The sequence below is a fragment of the Pleurodeles waltl genome, chromosome 1_2, assembly GCF_031143425.1.
Source record: "Pleurodeles waltl isolate 20211129_DDA chromosome 1_2, aPleWal1.hap1.20221129, whole genome shotgun sequence".
Taxonomy (NCBI): domain Eukaryota; kingdom Metazoa; phylum Chordata; class Amphibia; order Caudata; family Salamandridae; genus Pleurodeles; species Pleurodeles waltl.
In genome coordinates this window covers 82,845,791-82,869,189 of record NC_090437.1, presented here as the reverse complement: position 1 = coordinate 82,869,189, position 23,399 = coordinate 82,845,791, and the positions used below count along the sequence as shown (strand labels likewise).

General features: G+C 40.9%; 1 protein-coding gene across 2 annotated transcripts in view; it reads left to right on the top strand.

Moving 5' to 3' along the window:
* The window catches only part of CORO2A (coronin 2A), a 322,094-nt gene that overhangs the window by 143,868 nt on the left and 154,827 nt on the right, over positions 1 to 23,399 (top strand). For both annotated transcript variants that reach the window (XM_069236572.1, XM_069236575.1), the window contains 4 exons: positions 1,703 to 1,819; positions 3,800 to 3,949; positions 19,472 to 19,651; positions 22,064 to 22,180. In XM_069236572.1, the coding sequence (XP_069092673.1) occupies positions 1,703 to 1,819; positions 3,800 to 3,949; positions 19,472 to 19,651; positions 22,064 to 22,180 (564 nt within the window). The remainder of the gene's footprint in view (positions 1 to 1,702; positions 1,820 to 3,799; positions 3,950 to 19,471; positions 19,652 to 22,063; positions 22,181 to 23,399) is intronic.

The window sequence follows — 23,399 nt, the reverse complement described above, 5'->3', positions numbered from 1 at the left end:
GTTCTATCACACATTGCTATAACATCACTTTAACCTTTGTTTTTCATTGAATTTCCAGGTTTGTTTTAAACATAAAGTAACATTTTCTTATCATACGTAAAGCCAACCCTCTGCTATGCACACCTGGGCCAGGCTCTGTTGCCTACCTTGCCAGAGGCAAACAAACCCCTCCACAGGCACACTGCACACAGCCTTTTATCGTTCATGGCACAGGGTTGATTACAGGTTCTGGCTTGCATCCAATTTTCTGCAGACTTTACATGGAATAAAATATAGAAATTCACTTAAAAAAACAAATGTTAAAGTGATGTTATAGTTAGGTGTGATAAAAAAGATCTGTCTTTTTGTTTTAAAAAAGCCTTAGAAATTCACTAAAAAAAACAAAGGTTAAAGTAACATCATAGGTGTGCTAAAAAGATCTGTTTTTGTTATTAAAAAAAACTTAAAAATTCACTGAAAAAAAACAAAATTTAAAGTGACATTAAAGTTAGGTGGATATGTCAGTGTCACCATAACGTTTTGAACTAAAAAAAAAAAAAAATCACCAGTTATTGTTAGCAGAGCTAACTAACGACCTGTTCCCCTGCCATGCACTGCTTATGACTTCACATATTACATCACTCACAAAATTCGCTGGTGACATCATCCGATAAGTGTGTTAGTTTGTTTTATAGCTTACATAGTGGCAGGTAGTTACCATTTCAATTTTCTACCTAATTTGGTACAGCCTTTGACCAGCTAATGAGTGTAATTATTTACAGAACATGTGTTGCTAATGCGTCATTGCGGTGTAGGGGTATTGAACACGTTATAAATCTTTGTATTCAGGACTAACTTTGTTTGCAGGTGACAGCTGATAATTTGTGTTGTGCATAGTAATAAAATAAGGGAAAGAGTTGCCATACTAGTAGTCCTTGGGATGCCTAACAGCAGAGACGCTGAGGGGTAACAGAGAGAGCGAAAGGGAATAGTCACAAAGCGGACACGACACTTGCAACCCAGGCACAGCTGGAAGGGCCTTGGATGTCACAAACTGGAATCAAAATAAGGCTAGAATCTGCTGCACGTAACAAAATAAGGCTAGAATCTGCTGCACATAACCCGAGGGATCTTCACATCCAGCATATAGATAAGAACATATAACGTATGGTGCAGTCAGTGATTTATAGCATTGCCAATCTGGCTGGTCAGTGATTTATGAGTGACTGATTTATGGCTTGCCTCATGGCATTATTATGATGTGTAACAATGATCGATAGCCTTTCATGGTGCTTTACAAGCCATCCTCTGGTTTATGACGTTGGCATTTAATAAAACTGCTGCCTTTTTCTCCACCCTTAGGACTCAGCATCTTATTTAAAGGGGGGGGCTCTGGGAGGGGCTAGTTAAAAAGAGCCCGCCTGACTGGACCAGGTAGCCGATATAGGGCAGGTTATGAAAACCATGATAAAGGAGAAATTGAAAAAGAGCCTGCAAGAGTGAGATTACGAGACAGAGAGTGTGGGGTGGTGGAAGAAAGAGGCCTGAGGTGGACTCAAAAGTATGCAGCCTTTGTATTCGACAACCCTGGTACAAGGCAGCACTGTCATTGGGCTCCTAAGAAAATCTCTGGGGGCTTTCACTTGTGTTTTTTTTTTATACACAAATTAAGCATTTATCATATGAATGATGTGTAATAATTTTAAGTCCTTCCTTTTTTTAGACTGGAAAACTCGATCCTCATCATCCGAAAGTCTGTGGGCACAAGGGCAACGTCCTGGACATAAAGTGGGACCCTTTCAATGACTTTGTAATAGCCTCATGCTCCGAGGATGCCACGGTAAGAAGCTAGATCACGAGCCCTTGTGTCTCGGCTGTGAACATTGAACAAATCTAGCTAGCTGCGGGCTGGCCTTCCCTAGCACATTATAGACAGTCCGCATCTGTAGTCTTCAGAGGAAGGTGATTGATTTTGATGAGTATCTCAGTATGTGATCTATGAAGAGCGTACAGTGGAATGTTTAACATCCAAATGCCTGGCTGAGTTTCCTTGCAATGCAGTAAAGAAACATTCAAGAGCACATTCTTTGACATAATGTAGGTTAGTCTGATAAAAAAAGTCGCTTTGTACAATTTGGTAACCTTTAACAAAGGTAGTTAAAGAAGAAATGTCAGATTTTCTTCAGAAACTAAAATGCACCGCTGGAGTAGCGCTGTTTTCACACCACTACCCAACTAATTAACTGTGTTGGGACGTAAATATGTCCATAAAAGTAGAACGGCAGCCTGGGCGGAAATGAACATGTCCTAATAACTAAAACAAATAGAGGAGACGTAAAAGGAGACATTAAATTAAAGCGCTAACCAAAGAGTCCTATATAATAAATTAACAATCACTTACCAACAGAAGTTGCAAATACAACATGGATAGAAAAGGTCTAATTGAGTACAAAAGAACATAGAAATGAAAAACGTGGGGATATGAATAATCTAAAACAATGCACAGAAACATGTACATTAATGGAAATTATCAGTCTGTAAAGACAGTATGAAGCTCCAAGTGTGAAGGTCCAAAACAGGAAAAAAGGCCAAAAGTACCATGATATAAAATAAAAATGTAAATAAAAAAGTTTAAACGATCCAAAAGAAAACAAAAAATGCGAAGCTAACAGACAGGCATACCTCAGCACTCACGTGGCCAAATACTCTAAGAGAGTTTCAAGTATGTGAGTGTGTGTCACCAGTTCTCAAGGGAATACGTACATATTGAGAGAATTAATTGTTCGGCGCAGAGTTAAACAGCCACTCCACATAGGCAAACATGAAAGATCAGAGGCATGTGAACCGTTTAAGGATCAGAGCAGCTGTGTTTATCTATGACAATGAAGTCTCCTTTAGTCTTCACTAGGGCAGTTTCAGTTCCTTACATAAGTAGATGGTTTAATCCTCTGCACTCGCTGAACTTCCCTCTCTTGTACAAAAAAAGAGAAGGTATGAAATAAGCCAGATGATAGGAAGGCCTCGCAGGTCGACCTTGTATTTTTTTTATATTTCGTGATGATAGCCTGATTTACATAAGGAATTATCCTTTTAACGACAGATACCTCCTCTTGAGGACAGATACTGTTATGTGGCCCTTGATGTCCAAGCCAAGTCAGAGGCTGCCAAACAGGACTCTACTGGACATTTTGATCTTAAGTTGCATCTTATCACTTCATCCAATTTTATAGAGCCAGGGAACTTGTGAGTGGATTCTAAAGGACGCAAGAGAATTGGGTACAGGTTAGATTGAGTTTTCAGTATTTTTGTTATGTTCGATTTATAGAAAATTACCAGCTTCTTGGTGTTGGAGGGTTGAGTATGGTGACTATTTTTAGGATTTCTAGGTTAGTGAGTGTGTTCAAATATTGACTAATTATTTGCATTTACTTCCATTATTGATGCAGTCTCGAGGTATCTTGTAATTGTTTAAAGATAGAGTACCCTGTGGTATATGGAGAAGCTGTTTGGGCCTAAGCACAAAGGAGATAGCTTCCCCTGTAGGTGATCAGCTAAGATATTGTTATAAAATGTCATCAGGCAGAATGTGTACTTCTCAAACCATTAAGTGAAAGGCCTTAACTGATCAGGAACTTTGATCTGGATGGAAGAGTTGTTTCAAAGGGTAATCCACTCTATGATGATTTCACTAGTAATCAAGTGATACTGAATTTGAATTCAAAGTCTAAGCATAATGCTACCGAGATGGCATGAAGTGGTGGTTTTTTAAGTAAGCGTTTCTTATCATATTGACATTTTCCATTGTTTGCTTTTTTGCAAGGTCAAAATCTGGGAAATCCCAAAGCATTTCCTGTCCAAGAGTATCACAACTGCTTCAAAAGAGCTCATAGCTCACTCTCGAAGGGTTGGACTCATCGAATGGCACCCCACTGCAAGCAACATTCTCTTCAGCGCTGGTTATGATTACAAGGTAAAGGGCTCCTTTCGTCAGAATTCACCAGGTTCTCCATTACGTTTTAGGAAAACCCTTCAATACTATTTCATTTATTGTGTGATATCAGCCCAGAGGACATGCATACCTTTGTGTTTAGACTTGCCCTCGTCACTGCTTTACAGGAAAAGGATAGCGAACACCTTCCTCCACCATATGTAATGCTCGTTATGTTAGCCTTTCGTGTGCCAGTGTGGCTTTTGGACTATCACTGTGTGAAATGACAAAAGGTTTGTGATCATCTCTTTACATCAGTGCAACCCTGGAATCAACTTCTTCCAATATGTTCTTTTCCCATAGCCACACAGTGCATCAGACAGAATACAGATCTTGAATACAGCACTATATGTACTTTCCGTATGTCTGTTGACAACATATCAGTGTCTACTTTAATATCTTCGTGTAGGTATTAATGGTATGTATTGTCCATACTCCAACTAGCCTGATTCGCTACCACATATTTCCACAACATGTCTGAGCTCCAGTGGCAAAGACTGAGGACTCCAATTCAAGGAATATCAACCATATCACAAAGGTTAGGCTTGACTTAAATATATCGGTAACAAAGCTCTTTAATTAGGGCAGTACCAGAGTCAAAGGGAATTGGAATGAATTTATGAGTTCTATTACTTCACCCATGCTCCACATGAAATATAATTTCATGCCCTTTTTACAACATAATTAAACTAGCTATTAAACACAAGGCATTGCATTGCTTCTTGTCTTCTGCATTGTCATTTGTTGTTTGTCTATACAAGGGCAACCAAAATAACCTTCCTCTCTTAGCCATTGCTGCTCAGCTGATATATCCTAAATACTATGAGCCGTGTTCATCCAGTGGCTGTCAGTAGAAGGTTGGTTGCTCTCCTGTAATGTGTAAAGAGGTCTTTACATCGCAAAATTAAGGGAATGAATATCACTTTGCAACCCTTTACCTTGGATTTGTGACCTGTTAAAATCAATCAAACTTGTGCAGTGCTCTGGAGTGGCATGCGTCCTGTATAAAATTGTGAATTGTATTGCCATGAATTCAGTATTGACATCTTTTGACGTTATTAACGAGACCCTAAACCAGTATTAGTGAAATCTTGATTTGTGTTCTGATTCTGTATTTCTTTAACCATGACGTTCTCAACCAGCCTAGAACATTTTAGTTATGCAGCACTGGCGTATTTAGTTTTGATGTTGTTTGTAGGCTTTCGCTAGACCTTCTGGGACACTTCTACGTACACTTACATGTCTTCATAGGTTCTGTAACTCTTCCCAGAGACGTTTTAAGGCATGGACAAAGTGGGCTCTGGACAAGGGCCACAGCCTTTAAGGTGGTCCCCTGATAGAGCCAGCTCTGCTCTGCCCTGGTGCCCTAGAATAATTCTGAAACAGATTGTTTTAAATACTGCCTTCTGTTAATATATTTTTAATGTGGGTGATTTGAGAGCGTCTATTACAGACATTTTGCAGAGAAATGTTGTATTTCATGCAACATCCAACACCGTTCGTGACCTGGCCAATGAAGAAATGAAAGAGCTGAAATTGGAGCATATGGTCAAAGCTGTTCCAAACATGGGCTCCCAAAACATGTTTGGCCCAGGGCCCTCAAAATCATAAGATGTCCCTGATTCTTCCCAATATGAGTCTCATAGTAATTGGTATGCTTCCCTTTATCAGCATAATTAAATTGCATAATTTAATAAAAATCAATATGAAATCCTGCAATGGAGTAGAAAACAAGTACATGGCAAACTTCATGAACGTATGTTTTACACAAAATGTGAGTTTTCAATGCTACCAAAAGAAAGACCTTTCCTCTCATGCTTTTCTGAAAACTAGACATGACTTATATTTGAGGAAAGAGTATGTTTTTCACGAGCCTCTGTTACCCATATTTTTTAGGGCATTTGATTTCTTTCTCTGACTGTCTTTTCCGTGGGCTGGCAGCTAGGCAAAGATGCTTTCTCACCTCCTCGATGAGGCAGAACCGTTGAAATGCAGGTGCCAGTCTTGGTTGATGTGCGTATTCGTTAAGCTTCAATATGCATTAGATGGGACTCCATCTCAATTATGTACCTTACTAGATAGAACCACGTGGCCAAGGTCCTCAACTAGCATTGTGTTTTGTCTTGGTTCCAAGCATGTGGATCAATGCATCTTTTATGTCCAGTATAGGTTCCCCTTTCCTAATAACTAAACATAAGGAAGGCATGGCTCCCACGTAATAGCCACTTGCATAGCAAGAGCTGCTTTAAAGGCCTCCCTCGACCATCTGACCTCTTTGAGCAAAGCAGTTTGGTTTTTAATTTAGCTCACTAAACCTTGGTAAGGTACAGGTCTCTTTTAAACAATAGTAACCCCTGTGGTAAATTTCAGCTAATCCCAGCTCACGGGTTGAGGTCACTATTCATAAACGAAATGATTTTGTATATGGAATATCATTTGAGCAAGGGTAGGAGTATGGGATAATAGAGTTTTTTTATGGTTTGGGGCTCGATAAGGGGAAGTAAGTGTTTTTTTAGGGTTTAGGGCTAGGTAGGGGTACAGTGTTTTTAAGATTTAGGAATATATGTGAATAAAGGGAATGGGCTAAGGGTCTATGAGCAGGTGGGAAAATATATGCATGTGTACAGCGCGGTAACACAATGCATTGTAAAGGTCAACATGTTGGTTTATATGCAATGAAATTTACCACATTGTAAATGTCTGCGTGGTAATGATTAACATTCAAATGTACATCGACATAACTCATTATTCAAAGACTTGGCATGGACTCTGCCCAATCACACCCCTCACTTATGTGGACACTCACACTTGCTGTATCAAAAATGCTTTATTTCTCAACTTCTACATTTTTTGCTTGTTTTTGCTATTCAGAGTATGAGGTTAACGCCCAGTGAAGTCCTATACCAATCAAATTTTGAGATTCCACGTGGTTTTCCTCTGTATATCAGTTAAAGTCCTGTTTAGCGTTTCTATAGTGAGGGCTGTGTCTGCAAAATATTCTAAACAACTACTCTGGTTAACAGGATATTGAGCATTTTAATCAAATTATTTAAAATAGTTTAACTTCTAACTAGGTAAAATCACAGTTCCTTTTTTTTTCTATCTTAGAGTTTAGTAAGGCGATTGGCTTCTAAGGATGATCTGCATATGTGATATTTTCTTCTGTCACCAGTCATGGGAGTCTTTGTTTGTTTACGTAACCATCTTCCTTACGGTAAATGAAGTGTTAAATACTGACTATCGAAGAACTTTTCAGAGAGAATGATGGTTTGCCTTTTGTAATAGGTTGAGCAGGTTTAAGGTTTTTTCATTTATTTTCAGAATGGTTACAGGTTATTGGATTATAACAACACTATGGAGGTCATTCTGACGGCGGCGGACGGCGGTCGCCGCCCGCCACGCGGTTCCCGCCGAAAGACCGCTCCGCGGTCAAAAGACCGCGGCGGTCATTCTGGCTTTCCCACTGGGCTGGCGGGCGACCGCCGAAAGTCCTCCCGCCAGCCCAGCGGGAAACACCCTTCCCACGAGGACGCCGGCTCAGAATTGAGCCGGCGGTGTGGGAAGGTGCGACGGGTGCAGTTGCACCCGTCGCGAATTTCAGTGTCTGCTAGGCAGACACTGAAATTCTTTTTGGGGCCCTCTTACGGGGGCCCCTGCAGTGCCCATGCCATTAGCATGGGCACTGCAGGGGCCCCCAGGGGCTCCGCGGCACCCCCTACCTCCATCCTGTTCCCGGCGGGAGAACCGCCAGGAACTGGATAGCAGTAGGGGGTGTCAGAATCCCCATGGCGGCGGAGCGCGCTCCGCCGCCATGGAGGATTCTCAAGGGCAGCGGAAAGTCGGCGGGACACCGACGACTTTCCGTTTCTGGCCGCGGCTGAACCGCCGCGGTCAGAATGCCCAGCGGTGCACCGCCAGCCTGTTGGCGGTGCTACCGCCGACCTCCGCCATGGCGGTAATTACCGCCAGGGTCAGAATGACCCCCTATATGTTATACCCTTCTGAAAGTTTTATAGACCAGTGTCTTTTAAGTACAGTTTCTCACAAACTGTAATTTATTGCTTCGCTCTTTGAGTTTTAATTAAATCAGTACACATATTAAAATATTATATGTCACACCGATCTACAGAAATCACAAATATACTAGAATCTGAAAATCAAAAACGTCTTCGGGCCTTTCCCCTTCACCTTTATTTGGCTTCGTATTTTGTGTAGTGCTTGCTCTTTAATCTGTAACCACACACCCCCTCTCTCATCAATAATCAAATTATAACCTTATTTATTTCCCTGTTAAAATTCATTTTCCTTTTTTTAGAGCTCCCAAAATGTTGGTTAATATTAGGGTGCCTTTCAAGTAATCTGTTGTATCTATCAAAAAATTGTTGATTATGTGTGCAGCCCTTCGAAGTGCCACGCATCTTGTGACAGTCTAACACATATTTGTAATACCTCCACATCCCCACAGGGATGGGAGATTATCACACAAATGTGTGGCACATGGCAGAGTTCATGAAGGGTCAACCTAAGAGAAAGCAAATCTGAGCATGTGCATCGTCCTGGCTTTTTGGTGAAAAGTGACTTGCGAGGTCTTTTTACTTATAGTGCACAGTCTTGAATGCCTGGCTCCTGCTGCCCCGATTGGGTCACACTATCCCTGAAGATGGACCAGAGGCCACCTTCTTTCTTGTGCAGTGTTTATTTAACGGGTGGGTCGGTAGAGAGCCCAGTGGAGAGCCTTACTCCTCCGCCCCACCCCCGGTGGGGGAGGGGATGCAGTTACTTGGCTTGAGACCCAGGAAGATAAGTTAAAATCCCAGACCTGGGAAGCATAAAAAAATAAACACGAGCTATTGCAATGCTGAAAGCACAAGAGGCGAACTCCTACACCTTTGGGGCTCCACATGGACCAGCAGAGACCAACAGCAGGACCCCTGTGAACAGGTAGCAAGGACACTAATGGCCCCAAATGCAGGGTAAGGGTGAGATGAGGTGTACCGACGAGGGGGCATGAATGCTTGAGAGTCCTTGGAGCCTGAGGTGAGTAATGCTCATTACTGCCCAGGACCCTTCAGCTGACGCCATTAAGACCTCTCAAGTTCCCAGGTCCATATCTAAGTGGGTCGGTTAGTACACATTTTCGCTTTGCATTCTTGGACCCATAGTCCTTTTACCTCAATATAGAATCCGGGTTACAACTCCCAAAATGCAAAGCAAAATCCTAGTCTGAATTGGGCCCTGATCTTGGAAACTTGAGCTTCCTCAGAGCTGCTTTGACTGCTGTGGTAAGATGAATACGTCAAACAATATGCATGTTTAGATGATTAATTCTATGACATATGTTCACCCACAGAGTGCCTCGACCATCCAGACTGAAAGCCCACGGTAACTGACTATCGGCTCCAGAATGCTGAATAGTTCGACACCCGCGCTTTTGAATCCTTTTAAACATAACACATGCTGATACAGTACATAACATTACTTCAAAGTGCTTAGCTCATTACCATATCACATCAACTCCCCTTCATAAAAATACATCAACAATATATACTTAAATGCATTAGAAAAGCATTCTGCATGTTACCTAACAGTTATGATGAACAAAATTACAATTTAGGTTATATCTCTTAAACATTAATACATAATGAAATCATCAAATCTCTTGGGACTATTTCTAGCGTGAGATCCCGCAGCTCTTTTAACATTGTTTTCACTAGTAATTCCGTTATGCACAGTTGCTGAAGAGTTAGCATCAATATGTGAATGTACATTTTCAGAACCATTGATTGAATCTGACTGTAACCACTATGCCCAGTCTGTATCAAGCTCAGAACTTCTCTTTTGGTGCATGAGATTGGCTTGCTCATGTGTTAATTTCACCAAATTGCTTTTATTCCGCCATCCTTTTCCCACAATGAGTCCTGCACCCTTGCTGACCCTGTCCACTTGCACAGGTGTTGAAAATTTGGACTCTCCTTTCTTAATTCTGATAGGATTCTTAATTAGCAACCAATCACCTATCTCAAGATCTACCTTTGACTGCATATGTTTTCTTTCAAAGTCATGTTTCATATTGGCCTGTTTCAATAATATTTGTGAGGTACCAACAACCCCATTCTGTTCAATCCTTGCTCACTTTTTCTGTAAGCCATGATGGAAATAGCGGTATGTGCACCTCTCTGCCTCTTAGTAACAAAAGGGAGTCACTCCTGTAGTACAATGTGGAGATGTATTGTTACTCCAGGCCTCTTGGTGGATGTACATGCTCACATCTAATCCTTATGCTAAAGCAGCCTCTAGCCCCTCCTTAATGATTTTATTGCCACTCTCAATTAAACCAATTGAGGAGAGTGAGTACAGAGCTACTCTCAAATGTTTGATGTCCTAACATGACAAAAACGTTTTCATGCTTTCTGATTCAAAATGTGTACCGTTGTCTGTAACAATAGCCTTTGGAAAGCCTTCAAGTGAAAAGACTCTTTCTAAAAAAGTAATGAATGTGTCAGTATCCAGTGATTACACAAATGAATGATACATGCATTTTGAGAAATAAACAGTGGGAAGTATAATATATTTCATGTTAGTAGGTAAAGTAGAATATGGACCTGAAAAATCTAACCCTACTTTTTCCAGTGCTGCATCAGGGAATGCTGTAGGATGTAATGGTGCATGCATGTTCTTCCAGTGCTTGTCTTCCCCAAACATTCAGGACACCTGTCAATCATTATTTTGACCTGATTGTCTGTTGCTGGCTACCAAAAGGGTTGTTTGATCCTCATACATGTTTTGTGACACCTAGGTGTCTCTGGTGTGCTTTGACAATAATACAACTGTACACATTTGTAGGAGGAACAAAACGATCACCTTTGACCATCATACCACTATTGTTCTGATTGTAACTTGTGAAAATGTGTACTAATGGTTTATGATCCCTGTTCAATTCAAACTTTGTCTCCCAAATACACATCCTGAACCTCTGTACAGCCTATACACATGCCAGAGTCTCCCATTCTATGGTGCTGTATTGGCATTGGTATGGCTTCAGAGTTCTGTATGCAAATGCTATAGTTTTTTCTGAACCTGCAACTCTCTGGCTTAACACAGTTCCAAACCGTGTATCCACTGTTATATTTGAAGGAAAAGTCTCACAGAATGCACTTAATGCTGGTGTTTCTATGAATAACAGCCTTGGCATAGCATGCCACTAAACGTGCATAGTATTCGGCTAAGCCCAGGAATGAACACAAATCATCGCTATCCACAGCGATTTCCTTAGTAAGGAAAAGTTTGGGTTTTATGCCAGAGCAAGATATAGTGTGGTCCGAATATTCAAGTACATTGTTTGCCAAATTTGGATTTATCTAATCGAATTGTCACTCCTGTATGAAGGAGAATAGTTAACACTTTCTTCGAAACTTTGCTGTGTTCCAACAATTATTTTGCATAAACCAAGATGTTATCTTGGTACACTTGTTCCCCTTTGACATCCTTAAACAGACTGTCCAAGAGTATCTGAAAGAAGCTCAGTGCGGACGCGAGGCTAAGATACTTATTTGCACCATATGGCTTCACAGAAGTTGTAAAAACCTAGACTGCCAAGCAATAAGGCAAATAGACATGCAGGACTGTAGTGATTAGCTTCTATGGCAGTCAGATGGTTCTCAACTAGTCCAAGCCACTGAATCCACTTTATTGCTGGCTTGCAAGGATGACTTAAAAATACTGGTGGCTGAGAAAGTTGATGAGCAGTAGCCATAATATTGACTGAGTTCACTCACAAAAAAAACTTGAATTGAATCCTCAATAGAAGTAAATCCACTGAACACAGTACCAGAAAAGAGCTCTTATGAATATCCAAAGCATTCAACCAAACGTATACCAGTCTGAATGTCCAATGTATTATTTTGTTTCGGTAGTTTAAGGAATTAATTTTATAGTACCTTGTTTCAGTAGTCAGAGGTGTTTATTGATATGCAAAACTTTTTTAAAACAACACTGCACAGTAAAACGTTGTTATTCCAAACAAATATGGCTGACACGTCTAACATCAGAGCGTGCATTATTGTGATAATAAAGTTGAGTAAGATTTCCTTGACGCTTGTTGGGCGGATGTACGGAGCGCATGCAGACCCAATCAAAAGATGCAGGCAAGATTAAGTGTCACTTTCACAGAAGTGGCGCATGCTCGCAGACGTGATGTGCGGTTATGTTGAAAATACCTGGGATCCAAAATCCGAGTGAGGTGCCTCTCCAACGCTGGAGGTTCAGATTAGGTAACTCAACGGTGAGGCATCCCCGGTGAAGATCATCAAAGATGTGCAGCCACCTGCCTGAAAATGATCGGCACGTCAGTGGGAGATGAAGTAACTATACCAGACAACCACTCTCGTCACCAAATGTGATAAGACAAATACTTCAAACAACATGCAGGTGTAGATGATTTATTCTGTGATATATATGTTCACCCAGGACGTGCCTCAACCATCTAGTCTGGAAGCCCACGGAATCTGACCACCGGCTTCAGAATGCTGAACAGTTCGACGTACACATGTGAATTCTTTGAACACATGCTAATACAGTACATAACATTACTTCACAATGCTTAGCCCATTACCATATCGCAAGGGCACAAGGAGTACATATTTTTTATAAAGAGCAGAAAAAGTCGCATTACGTAATTTGTTGACTAAAATGATCTTAAGCTCCTTTACTGAGTTAAAAAATATGAATCAATGGTAAAAATGAATCACATAGTCTACAGGGAGTGCAGAATTATTAGGCAAATGAGTATTTTGACCACATCATCCTCTTTATGCATGTTGTCTTACTCCAAGCTGTACAGGCTCGAAAGCCTACTACCAATTAAGCATATTAGGTGATGTGCATCTCTGTAATGAGAAGGGGTGTGGTCTAATGACATCAACACCCTATATCAGGTGTGCATAATTATTAGGCAACTTCCTTTCCTTTGGCAAAATGGGTCAAAAGAAGGACTTGACAGGCTCCGAAAAGTCAAAAATAGTGAGATATCTTGCAGAGGGATGCAGCACTCATAAAATTGCAAAGCTTCTGAAGCGTGATCATCGAACAATCAAGCGTTTCATTCAAAATAGTCAACAGGGTCGCAAGAAGCGTGTGGAAAAACCAAGGCGCAAAATAACTGCCCATGAACTGAGAAAAGTCAAGCGTGCAGCTGCCACGATGCCACTTGCCACCAGTTTGGCCATATTTCAGAGCTGCAACATCACTGGAGTGCCCCAAAGCACAAGGTGTGCAATACTCAGAGACATGCCCAAGGTAAGAAAGGCTGAAAGACGACCACCACTGAACAAGACACACAAGCTGAAACGTCAAGACTGGGCCAATAAATATCTCAAGACTGATTTTTCTGAGGTTTTATGGACTGATGAAATGAGAGTGAGTCTTGATGGGCCAGATGGATGGGCCCGTGGCTGGATTGGTAAAGGGCAGAGAGCTCCAGTCCGACTCAGACGCCAGCAAGGTGGAGGTGGAGTACTGGTTTGGGCTGGTATCATCAAAGATGAGCTTGAGGGGCCTTTTCGGGTTGAGGATGGAGTCAAGCTCAACTCCCAGTCCTACTGCCAGTTCCTGGAAGACACCTTCTTCAAGCAGTGGTACAGGAAGAAGTCTGCATCCTTCAAGAAAAACATGATTTTCATGCAGGACAATGCTCCATCACACGCGTCCAAGTACTCCACAGCGTGGCTGGCAAGAAAGGGTATAAAAGAAGGAAATCTAATGACATGGCCTCCTTGTTCACCTGATCTGAACCCCATTGAGAACCTGTGGTCCATCATCAAATGTGAGATTTACAAGGAGGGAAAACAGTACACCTCTCTGAACAGTGTCTGGGAGGCTGTGGTTGCTGCTGCACGCAATGTTGATGGTGAACAGATCAAAACACTGACAGAATCCATGGATGGCAGGCTTTTGAGTGTCCTTGCAAAGAAAGGTGGCTATATTGGTCACTGATTTGTTTTTGTTTTGTTTTTGAATGTCAGAAATGTATATTTGTGAATGTTGAGATGTTATATTGGTTTCACTGGTAATAATAAATAATTGAAATGGGTATATATTTTTTTTTTGTTAAGTTGCCTAATAATTATGCACAGTAATAGTCACCTGCACACACAGATATCCCCCTAACATAGCTAAAACTAAAAACAAACTAAAAACTACTTCCAAAAATATTCAGCTTTGATATTAATTAGTTTTTTGGGTTCATTGAGAACATGGTTGTTGTTCAATAATAAAATTAATCCTCAAAAATACAACTTGCCTAATAATTCTGCACTCCCTGTAGTGTGATATTTAAGGAAAGGGGCAAAATATATAAAAACCCTTGGAAACTCCCCAAACGTTTATCATCCAGGACTAGGGGTGGGCACGGCAATTTTAAAAACCGCCCACAAAAATACACAGTTCCTCGTAGGATTAAAAACTACTGTTCACCTCTTTTTGTTTCCGTGGTGTGCGAGAGCAAATTGGAGAAATGTCATGGCTTTATGTCGCAGTTTGCATCCCTCTGAAAAAAACACACCACTTTCAAGACACTCCGGTTTCTCCGTCTCCAGGCAGGAAGCCTTAGATTTGTACATAAAGCAAAAACCTGCCATACCAGGGGGAGTCACATAGTGGTCTAGAGTCCAAACGCAGGTTAAATTCGTCCAGCTAGGGTTCTGATTAGCAGGAGACACACCTCATATTGAAAATTCGTGGTTGATCACCTACTGCTTTCCCTAATAAGGGACGAATTTACAAAGAGAGAGAGAGCTGCATCTGTTCTTAGGCTATTCCATACCAATCCATTACACTGCACAGAAAGAGCAACTTCAGAAACATAACTAGTTACTCGTAGTCACTTACTAGTCACTCAGTGTCACACATAATTGGTTAGCATCTCACACATAAGGAAACTGGAAACATGGAAATGTCACACATAAGCAAACATAACTTGGCAGCTATGTGTGTGCAGTACTTGGGTGCATGTGTTTGTGTATGGTATCGTTTGTTTTTGCTACCTGCAAAGTGGCAGCGCATACAGTGAAATAATAAATCGATTTGCGGTAAAAATACATAAGTTGGGTTTCCAGCATTTGATTTCTATAAAATAGCCTGAATGGCACATTTAGTCACAATATAGCTGATGGTCATGTTTAAAAAATCGACCTAGACCAGAAATGTTTTTTCCCGTGTACTTAAATTGTGTTGTAAATATGAGCCTATCCATTGGGGGGGAAGCTTTACGAGGACTCAGACATTAAAGATATTTTTTTCATTACAGGACATGCAGTACTTACATTTAGTACTTCCATTCCCCAGTTAACATGTTTTGACCAACATTCCAAGCCCTGTGGCTGTAGTTAAGATCAAGGGATCACCTTATTTCTGTCCCTATGTTCTAAATTTGTATCTGAGATGTGTATTGTGTAGCAACTAAAAGTGAAAAAGTAAAATAAATATACTGGTGGTTGTAAATTATTCAGCCATAAATCATACACAAATGTTGATATGAGAAGGCATATGGGTTAATCAGTGTCATCGAACCTAAAATAGTATGATTACATCTGCCCATTAGTAGCACTATGTGCAAGTGACAATATTAGACATTTTTATGAGCCCACTTGTGGCTCATCTCGGCATCTTTTAAACCTGCTGAGATTCTACTTATTACCCTGTAAATGGAGGATAAAGAAAAAATAATTTTATTTGTAGGGCATGCTGTTTATACTGTCGTTCTCGAGGTTTTGCAAACAATCTCACTACTTTACAAGGACAAAACGTGAATCATATTGGATCGTGCAGTTCAGTTTGGTGTGTAAATCACAATTTTGGATTATGATTCCTGCGTCCAAATCCTGAGATGTAGCTATTAGAACATACACTAGTAAGTGGGTAGTTCTGATGTGTATTGGTAATAAGGACACTGTGATAACCTGTGGGTCTAAAGAGGATATACTCAGGTGATTCATTTGACTCAAGGGAGGGTCGAACCTCATGAAATAAGAAAGGAGCCAAGGACTTGCACCAGAACATAAAAAAACACTTTCCTGAGTGCATTTGGGGTTGCCGTCAAAACCTAGCAAATAGGTGTAAACATTTCAACAGCTCTATGTGATCGAGGGATTTAAAGGGCTCAGTTCCTGGATAAGCACCTAATCTCTTAAGTAGTCTCTCCTCTCTCATCAGTTCAGAGAATTCAAATCAAAGGTACTGAGGTACTTGTTTGTGCACAACTTATCCTCAACCTTGTCTTCTTGAGAAATGAAATGAGCATCTCTTTTGGTCATGGTTTTATTATCCTGGTAGTCCACACAGAATTCTAGGTTCATTGATCCTTGCTTGGATACTAGTACCACTGAGATGGCACCTAGAGTACAGGTGTCCTCAATGACTCCTAGATCCTGCATTTTGTATAGTTTTCCTTAATGTACATCTGGGCTTACTCTGACATCCTGTACAGAGTAAAGCAGATCAACAATGCCGTACATTCTGCCTTTTGATTAGTTGTCTGGTCATAGATGAGACATAATCCCTTTTCAGACAATATTTTTCTTCTCTTTTCAGTAGGTAAGCGAAGGACTAGGTGTCCTCTTCGACCTAGTCAGTTTTTAGTAGCATAGCTGCCAACTCCTATCTCCAGATGAAAGGATTCAGGCAATGCCGACACTGCAATCCGTTGCAGTGGGATGGGAGTAAAGTTCTTGCCAGGCGCCCGATGCCTCTGCTGCCAGGATTGATCCACCTGGATCAGTCTTGATTTGTTCCCGGCAGGAGCACTTCAGTCAACTTTGGGTGACTATTTTGGGTCTTAGAGGAGACACCAGACTTTGATCGGCAGATGGTAGTGGTACTGTCAACAGACCTTCAAGAGGCATTTGACATGCTGAGCTGGAGATTTCTTCTGGGAGCCATTCCCTACATGAAGGTGGAATTAAAACGGACCTGATGGATCCAGTTACTGTACTCCCACCCCACTGCGAGGTTTTGCACTGACAACATTATCTCTCATGGTTATGATATATGCACAAGGACTAGGCAGGGTTGCCCATTATCCCTGAAGCTTTTCGCATTGCTGATAGAACCCTTTGCCTCAATAATTCACAGAGAGCACGTGAACAGGGGGATACACCTGCAGGATTGTGAACACACAATTTCCCCATATGCAAATGATATGGTTTTATTCTTAAAGAACAGATGTGCAAATGTGGACAAGGTACTACCCGTGTAAGATTAATTTGGACTCCTTTCAGGACTTTGCACTAACTGGAGGAAGATATGTGCCTTCCTGGTGAAAGCAGGTAATGTCGACCACAAGACCAGCTAAGATCTGTAGGCACCAAATGGTGTACAAACGCATCTGATCCTATGGGTATGGATATATCATAACAACGTAGACGCCTTGGAGAGCAACCTGGTTGTGGCACTAGGGGCTGTTAGAGGTAATATCACCTTCTGGCAAACTTTGCCGATCTCAGTGATGGGCATATTGCTTTTTCAAAAATTATAATCCTCTCAAAACTGCTTTATTTTTTTTGTTAATTTGCGCATATGAATGAAACCTGGGTGGTTTAGGGGACCTCAACACTATACTGGATGAATTAATTTAGGGTATGCAATGGTATAGGGTGAACATGGGAGCACAGAAGGAAACACTACCTAGCTTCCCAGCTACAGTGGTTAGCTCAGTGTTTGGAAGGGAGACCTGGAGGCGAACTGACGCAAATAGAAAGTAACAGGAAGGTTAATGCAGTGGCATCCTATGCCCTGTGCAAGATATCGAGACTCCAGCAATTACCCAATTTGATTAAATTGACTCTTAAATGTTGCAGTAGATGTGCATACAAAACAAATTCAGGGCCATCATATGCACCGACAGTTCCTTTCACTGCTTTGTTATGGGATAGGTCTCTGGCATGGGTAGACCATCTGGTCCATTGGGAGGAGGCTAACACTCTCAGGAAATTCCGACATTTGAGGAGATGGACTCTGAATTTCAACTGCCATGAAAGCATTTCCTGACATACAGCCAACTTTGAACGGTTGTCAGAGATGCGTGGAGCATAGATGATGGTGAACCTACAACCTACGAAATTTTACAACTCCTGTTTATAATGGGGGACACTAGACTGATCTCCTGGTTTTATAAATCTCTGATACACATGGCACGGCCCACACTAGGAGACACCAGGGCTAGGTGGAAATGATACCTTGGCAGGGACCTTACTGACAGAGAATGAGGAAAAGAGCATGAAGTATATGCTGCACATCTCTAGAAATGCAAGACTGAAATATACACAGTTTAACTACTTGCACTCCACTTACCTCGCACCTAGGCGACTGAATCCCATGATGGGGGTCAACACTAAGGCATGTACCCATAGTCAGGAGGGAGACACAGACTTAATGCATATGGTGTGGGGGTGTGCAAAATTGCAGCCTTACTAGAAACAGGTGATTACTATCCTCAATAAAGTGGTTGATCCAGGCCGGCGGACCACTCCCAACATGTGCCTAATGGGATTATACTCGAGGTCAGCGACAAATAGACCACTCACTAAATTCACAGACTTAGCCCTTATACTTTCTAAATGGTGCATCGCAAGGCACTGGAGGGCAATAGCAGCACTTACTATAGTGAAGTGGAATCGGGAGGCAAGCAAGTACCGCCCCTACCAAACACCACACACTAGTATGAGAGGAAAGACAAGGACTTGGGTGCCACCCCAGTGCTGAACACTGGAACAAGCTACTCAGACCCTCACACATCCAGAGCAGACCCAGAGTGAAAGGGCATCCGTCATGGGTGCAGGCACAGCTAAACCACAACCTCTGCAGACGATCCAATAAACAGAAACCTCAGGCACTGTCCTACCACATGATGCATACTTATGCATGCACGAAGGCACCTTTTTGGTTACTTGCTTTTATTTCTGTTATGGTTTTATATGAGAAACTTTTGACAGTGTTTTTGCAGCTAATGCATGGGTTCCTCGCCACACAATGCCTAATGATACAATGAGCAATAATGAGAGGTCCCACTGGCTCCTCCACCGTAACAACTTTAACCGCAGGGTGCTGGAGAACGCCAGAGGGTGAAAATTCACACTGATTCAGATGGGTATGCCACGAGATGTAAGAACTTGACTGATGTAACTGGAACAATGTACACGAACGCTGTATGACAACTGCTAATAATACTTGTAAAACATAATAAACAGAGTTAAAAAATACATTAGTCATATAGGGGATTTTTGCAAAATGCTTTTAGATCAGAGCTAGCATAACGTGAACATGGCAGCAGGTAAACTGTATTGATAGCTAATGGTGTAATAACAATATGTCAGTGATGGTTGAAATTTAAATTCCAAAACTCTTTTCCTATATCTACAATGGTGTAGGAGGAAAATAGCACCCCTGCCTTCCTGCGTTGTGTTCAACTTTCCAACCCACTAACATGTCTTTTTCTACTGCTGTTTCGTTCAGATAATGATATGGAATCTAGCTACTTCAGAGTCTGTCCTTAATAATCCAGTGAAGACAATCGCCGTACACCGGGATGTAATCCTCTCCATGTCCTTTAACACAGATGGTAGCTACCTTGCTACGGCCTGCAAAGATCGAAAAATAAGGATCCTGGATGCACGTTCAGGAAAACTCTTACAGGTAATCAAGTCATTCAGTGCACCTGACCACAATATTCTTGGCACACTCTATTTTGTGTCAGCAATATTTCCAGATGTTTAAAATGTCGATAAACACTTTTGAATAATAACAGCTTTATGCCACCTAACATTCTTCAACATATTTTAATGTCCTATTGGCAGATCTGAGGAAGACTGGTGGAAAGTCTTTTTGTCTTATTTGAAACATCACTTTGCAAGCACAGAATGAAGATTGATCTTCACAAGCATGAAGTAGAGAGTACATTTTCAAAAAGATATGTATTCAATTTACAGAACCTCATAGTACATTTTGACATGTACAAATCAAGACCAGCATAATTCGATGCTAGTGCTGCAAAAAATACTTCTGGACGATAACAAATGTTGATGGCCAGACTGTTGAGCAGGCAATAATAAGAGCAAGAAAATCCAGTTCACACAATATTTTGCCCGACTGCTGAAGCTGGGCTATTCAGTTGCAAATTAAGTAATTCCTGATTTCTGCCTCCAAGTAATGCCTGTACTGACAGAAGTATGCAAAACAGGCGTGACAAATAGGGCCCCAAAATGACCAGAGAGGACTGTATGATGCAACTTGATTGTACAGAATGTTGGCAGCATAAGGCAAACAAAAGTAGAGGCTAGGACCAACGTGGAGAGAGCATGAATTTAGGTAAAGATTACATCTGTTAACCAGAATGATGCAGAGAACTTTCAGCCCTACTGGCCACCCAATAAAAGTTTGTTAGTTGAATCCGATCCCAAGGAGAGACTGGTATCCCTCAAAATCTCTACCTTCAAATGAACATATTTCGCTGTCACTCTATCTTTAGATTTAATATTTTATCAGTTCACTTCAGAAGTGGGCCTATGCATGTAGCATAGGTTTGTGCCATGCCACTTTTCACATATCTTTGTAGCAATGTGGGTAAACACATTTATGTTCTTCACAACCTATATCTAAGACTACTATCGCTTGGTTTCATAGCCTTCTTGCTTTGGACCTGGATGAAGGTTGCACTTTTCTTCTGATTTTGTTGGACTGCTCAGCCACGGTTGATCAGGTTACTCATTAAAGTCGTACATAAATACCCAGTGTAGACTGGTGGACAGGTTCACAGCATTAGAGATTAATCAACTCCTATTGATCAAACAGGTGTTCACTGAAACTTCCATGATCTCTGTGTCCTTTTTCTTCGCCTGTCATACATGTTGATTAGATTCTACAAAGAATGCTTAGAGGTCTCATAGCAAACTTGTGTGTGCTCATGTACCAGCATGTGGGTGACATCCATCTCTCAAGGGAAGTCCAGGTTGTAGAAATCAAATACTAAAAGGTACAGACAGTAAAAAAGATAACTAGATGGAGGTTCAATTTTAACAGGAAGTAAAACACATCAACTGTCTGTACTACAAAAAAAGTTATGCTGGACTCAGCAACAATAAGCTGCATGAAGAGTCATTTATTGCATTATGCAGCAAAAAAACTAGTTTAGGCAGTAATGATATTCGAATTAGCAGAAAATCCGACAATGAACAAGACACCATGAGAAAGGGATGGTAATCATTATAAAGAAGATGGTGTGTGGAATTGAGGTATTTTGTAGGTGAAATACTAGATGCAAGTATTGTGCATGGATGTAAAGACAAAAGATATAGGGCTCATGCACTCTGTTTACAGTGTCTTTCATATTTGTCTGAGTGTGTGTGGAGTAATAGTTGAGTGACTGTGAGTAAGAGTAACCTAACGTGGATGCCCCAGTTGATCTGTTTACTCAGTCTCTGAAACTGCTCTCCCTCCCCCTCCCGCGAGCCGAGACTGTTCATACATCAGTTTAAAAGCACTATAAGGGATCTCAGTACTTACATTTCTGTAACTTCAGTTTGTTTGTAAACTAAACATGTTCAAAAACTAGCAAATTTAACATTTATTGAATGATAGATTTTGTTACAAAAGTATATTCATGAGCAAATGACAGTATTTTTAAGAATACAAAATGTGATGTAATAATGACTATTAAGAAAGAGCCTGGTGCAATGTCACAGCCTCAGAAATATGGTTTGACGACGAATAGATTTTTTAACATCCACTTGTTAAATAATTAAACAGTTCATGCTCACAGATTCAAGTGACCTGGTGATCCTGTGTATTAGTATCATGAACGCTTGTTTAGATGATTGAAAGTTATAAATGGTGCTTGTTCGCTGGCTGGTTATCTCTGGTGCAGTTGTGTGTGGCACGATGCCTCTCTGGTATCCTTAGGTGTGCAGCTGTGTTCTGGTTAACGTTTATGGGTATCAGCATTATCGGTGAAATGGAAGTAAATAACACTAGCATTATCATGCAAAGTGTAGCAAAGCCAATATCTCTCATGAGTTCAACCTTTGAATGTTATGTGTTATCTTTACATAGGAATCCGACTGCAAGTCTCATAAAGCAAGCAAAGTTCTGTTCCTAGGAAACCTAAAGCGGATCCTGTCTACAGGCATTTCTAGGTGGAATCATAGGCAAATTACACTCTGGGATCAGGTGAGTGAAAATTAGAAGTTCACCCATTTAAAGAGCAGATAAACAATGTATTCACTCACTCACAAGACTGAAAAAAGTTGTCAACATTAATTGTCTTTACAATTTTGAAAACTGGTGTGGCACTGTTCATAGATGATTTAGAGCACCTACGTTAAACACAGGTGTTCTCAATAGGCTTTTTGCAAATTTAAAATACTAAACCTAATACACAGAATCCGCATTGGTTGATTTAATATTTGCAAGGATCACTTAGAAATGTTAGAATTCCTCCACTGTAGTTTAATTTCATTAATTGGAATCAGATTGGAGGACTCATCTCGTAAAAGTATGTTTGTGGGTAGTCACGTATTGCTTACTGGTAAGAAGGGTTGGCACCACCATATTTAGCAAGGGGCATTCAAAGGAGCTTCCCTGGGAGTAAAAATATTCCCTAAGTCAGGAAAACTAAAAAAACCTCAAATGTAGGCCTCACTGTAATAGATGCAGAATTTTCCATCTTGTGGAAAATCTGTGGGAGTAAACGCTATCCAGTGGGGTACTCCAGAAAATCTACTGCTGCGTTAACCAACAGTGAGCTTTGAGAATTAGGTTTAAGGTGAATATGTTACACTGTTTGTTGTCTTCTTCTACTGTCTAGGAAAACTGAATAGACAGAACTAAGATTCTCACCCGTCTGTAAGACTGTGCTGCTTTTGGTGCCTGCAGCTTTCTTAGCAAACTATGTTTTACATACAGGGGCTTTGATGACAAAGGCAAACTTGTTACGAACGCAGAAGCTTTGTTACCAACAGACAAGTAAGAGTGTGGGCGTTTTGAGATAGAGAAAGCTATCCACAAACAGTAATGGTTGTAAACGCTTTTGCTAATGAACTCAAACATTTATTCACAACCAGAGGAGAAGTGAGCTCGGGAGGACATTCATTGGCTGCATATGGGTGATATGTGAGGTGTTGTCGCCAACTTTCATATGCATAAAAGTAAAATAATACTATAAATTCACCTGTACATGAACAACTTTGGTGTAATAAGCTGACTTTAAATCAGATATAGCTTCTTTTCATGCATCAGGAGGACAGCCCTGTTTCTTTCCGTTGCATACATTCCCTGTCTTGGTCTGCAATGGGGCTCCAGGCAGTTCACTGCCGTGAAAAGAAACACTGACCCTCATGATCAGTGTTTTTTTTTTTTTTGGGTTTACACAAATACAAGTTAGTTTGCA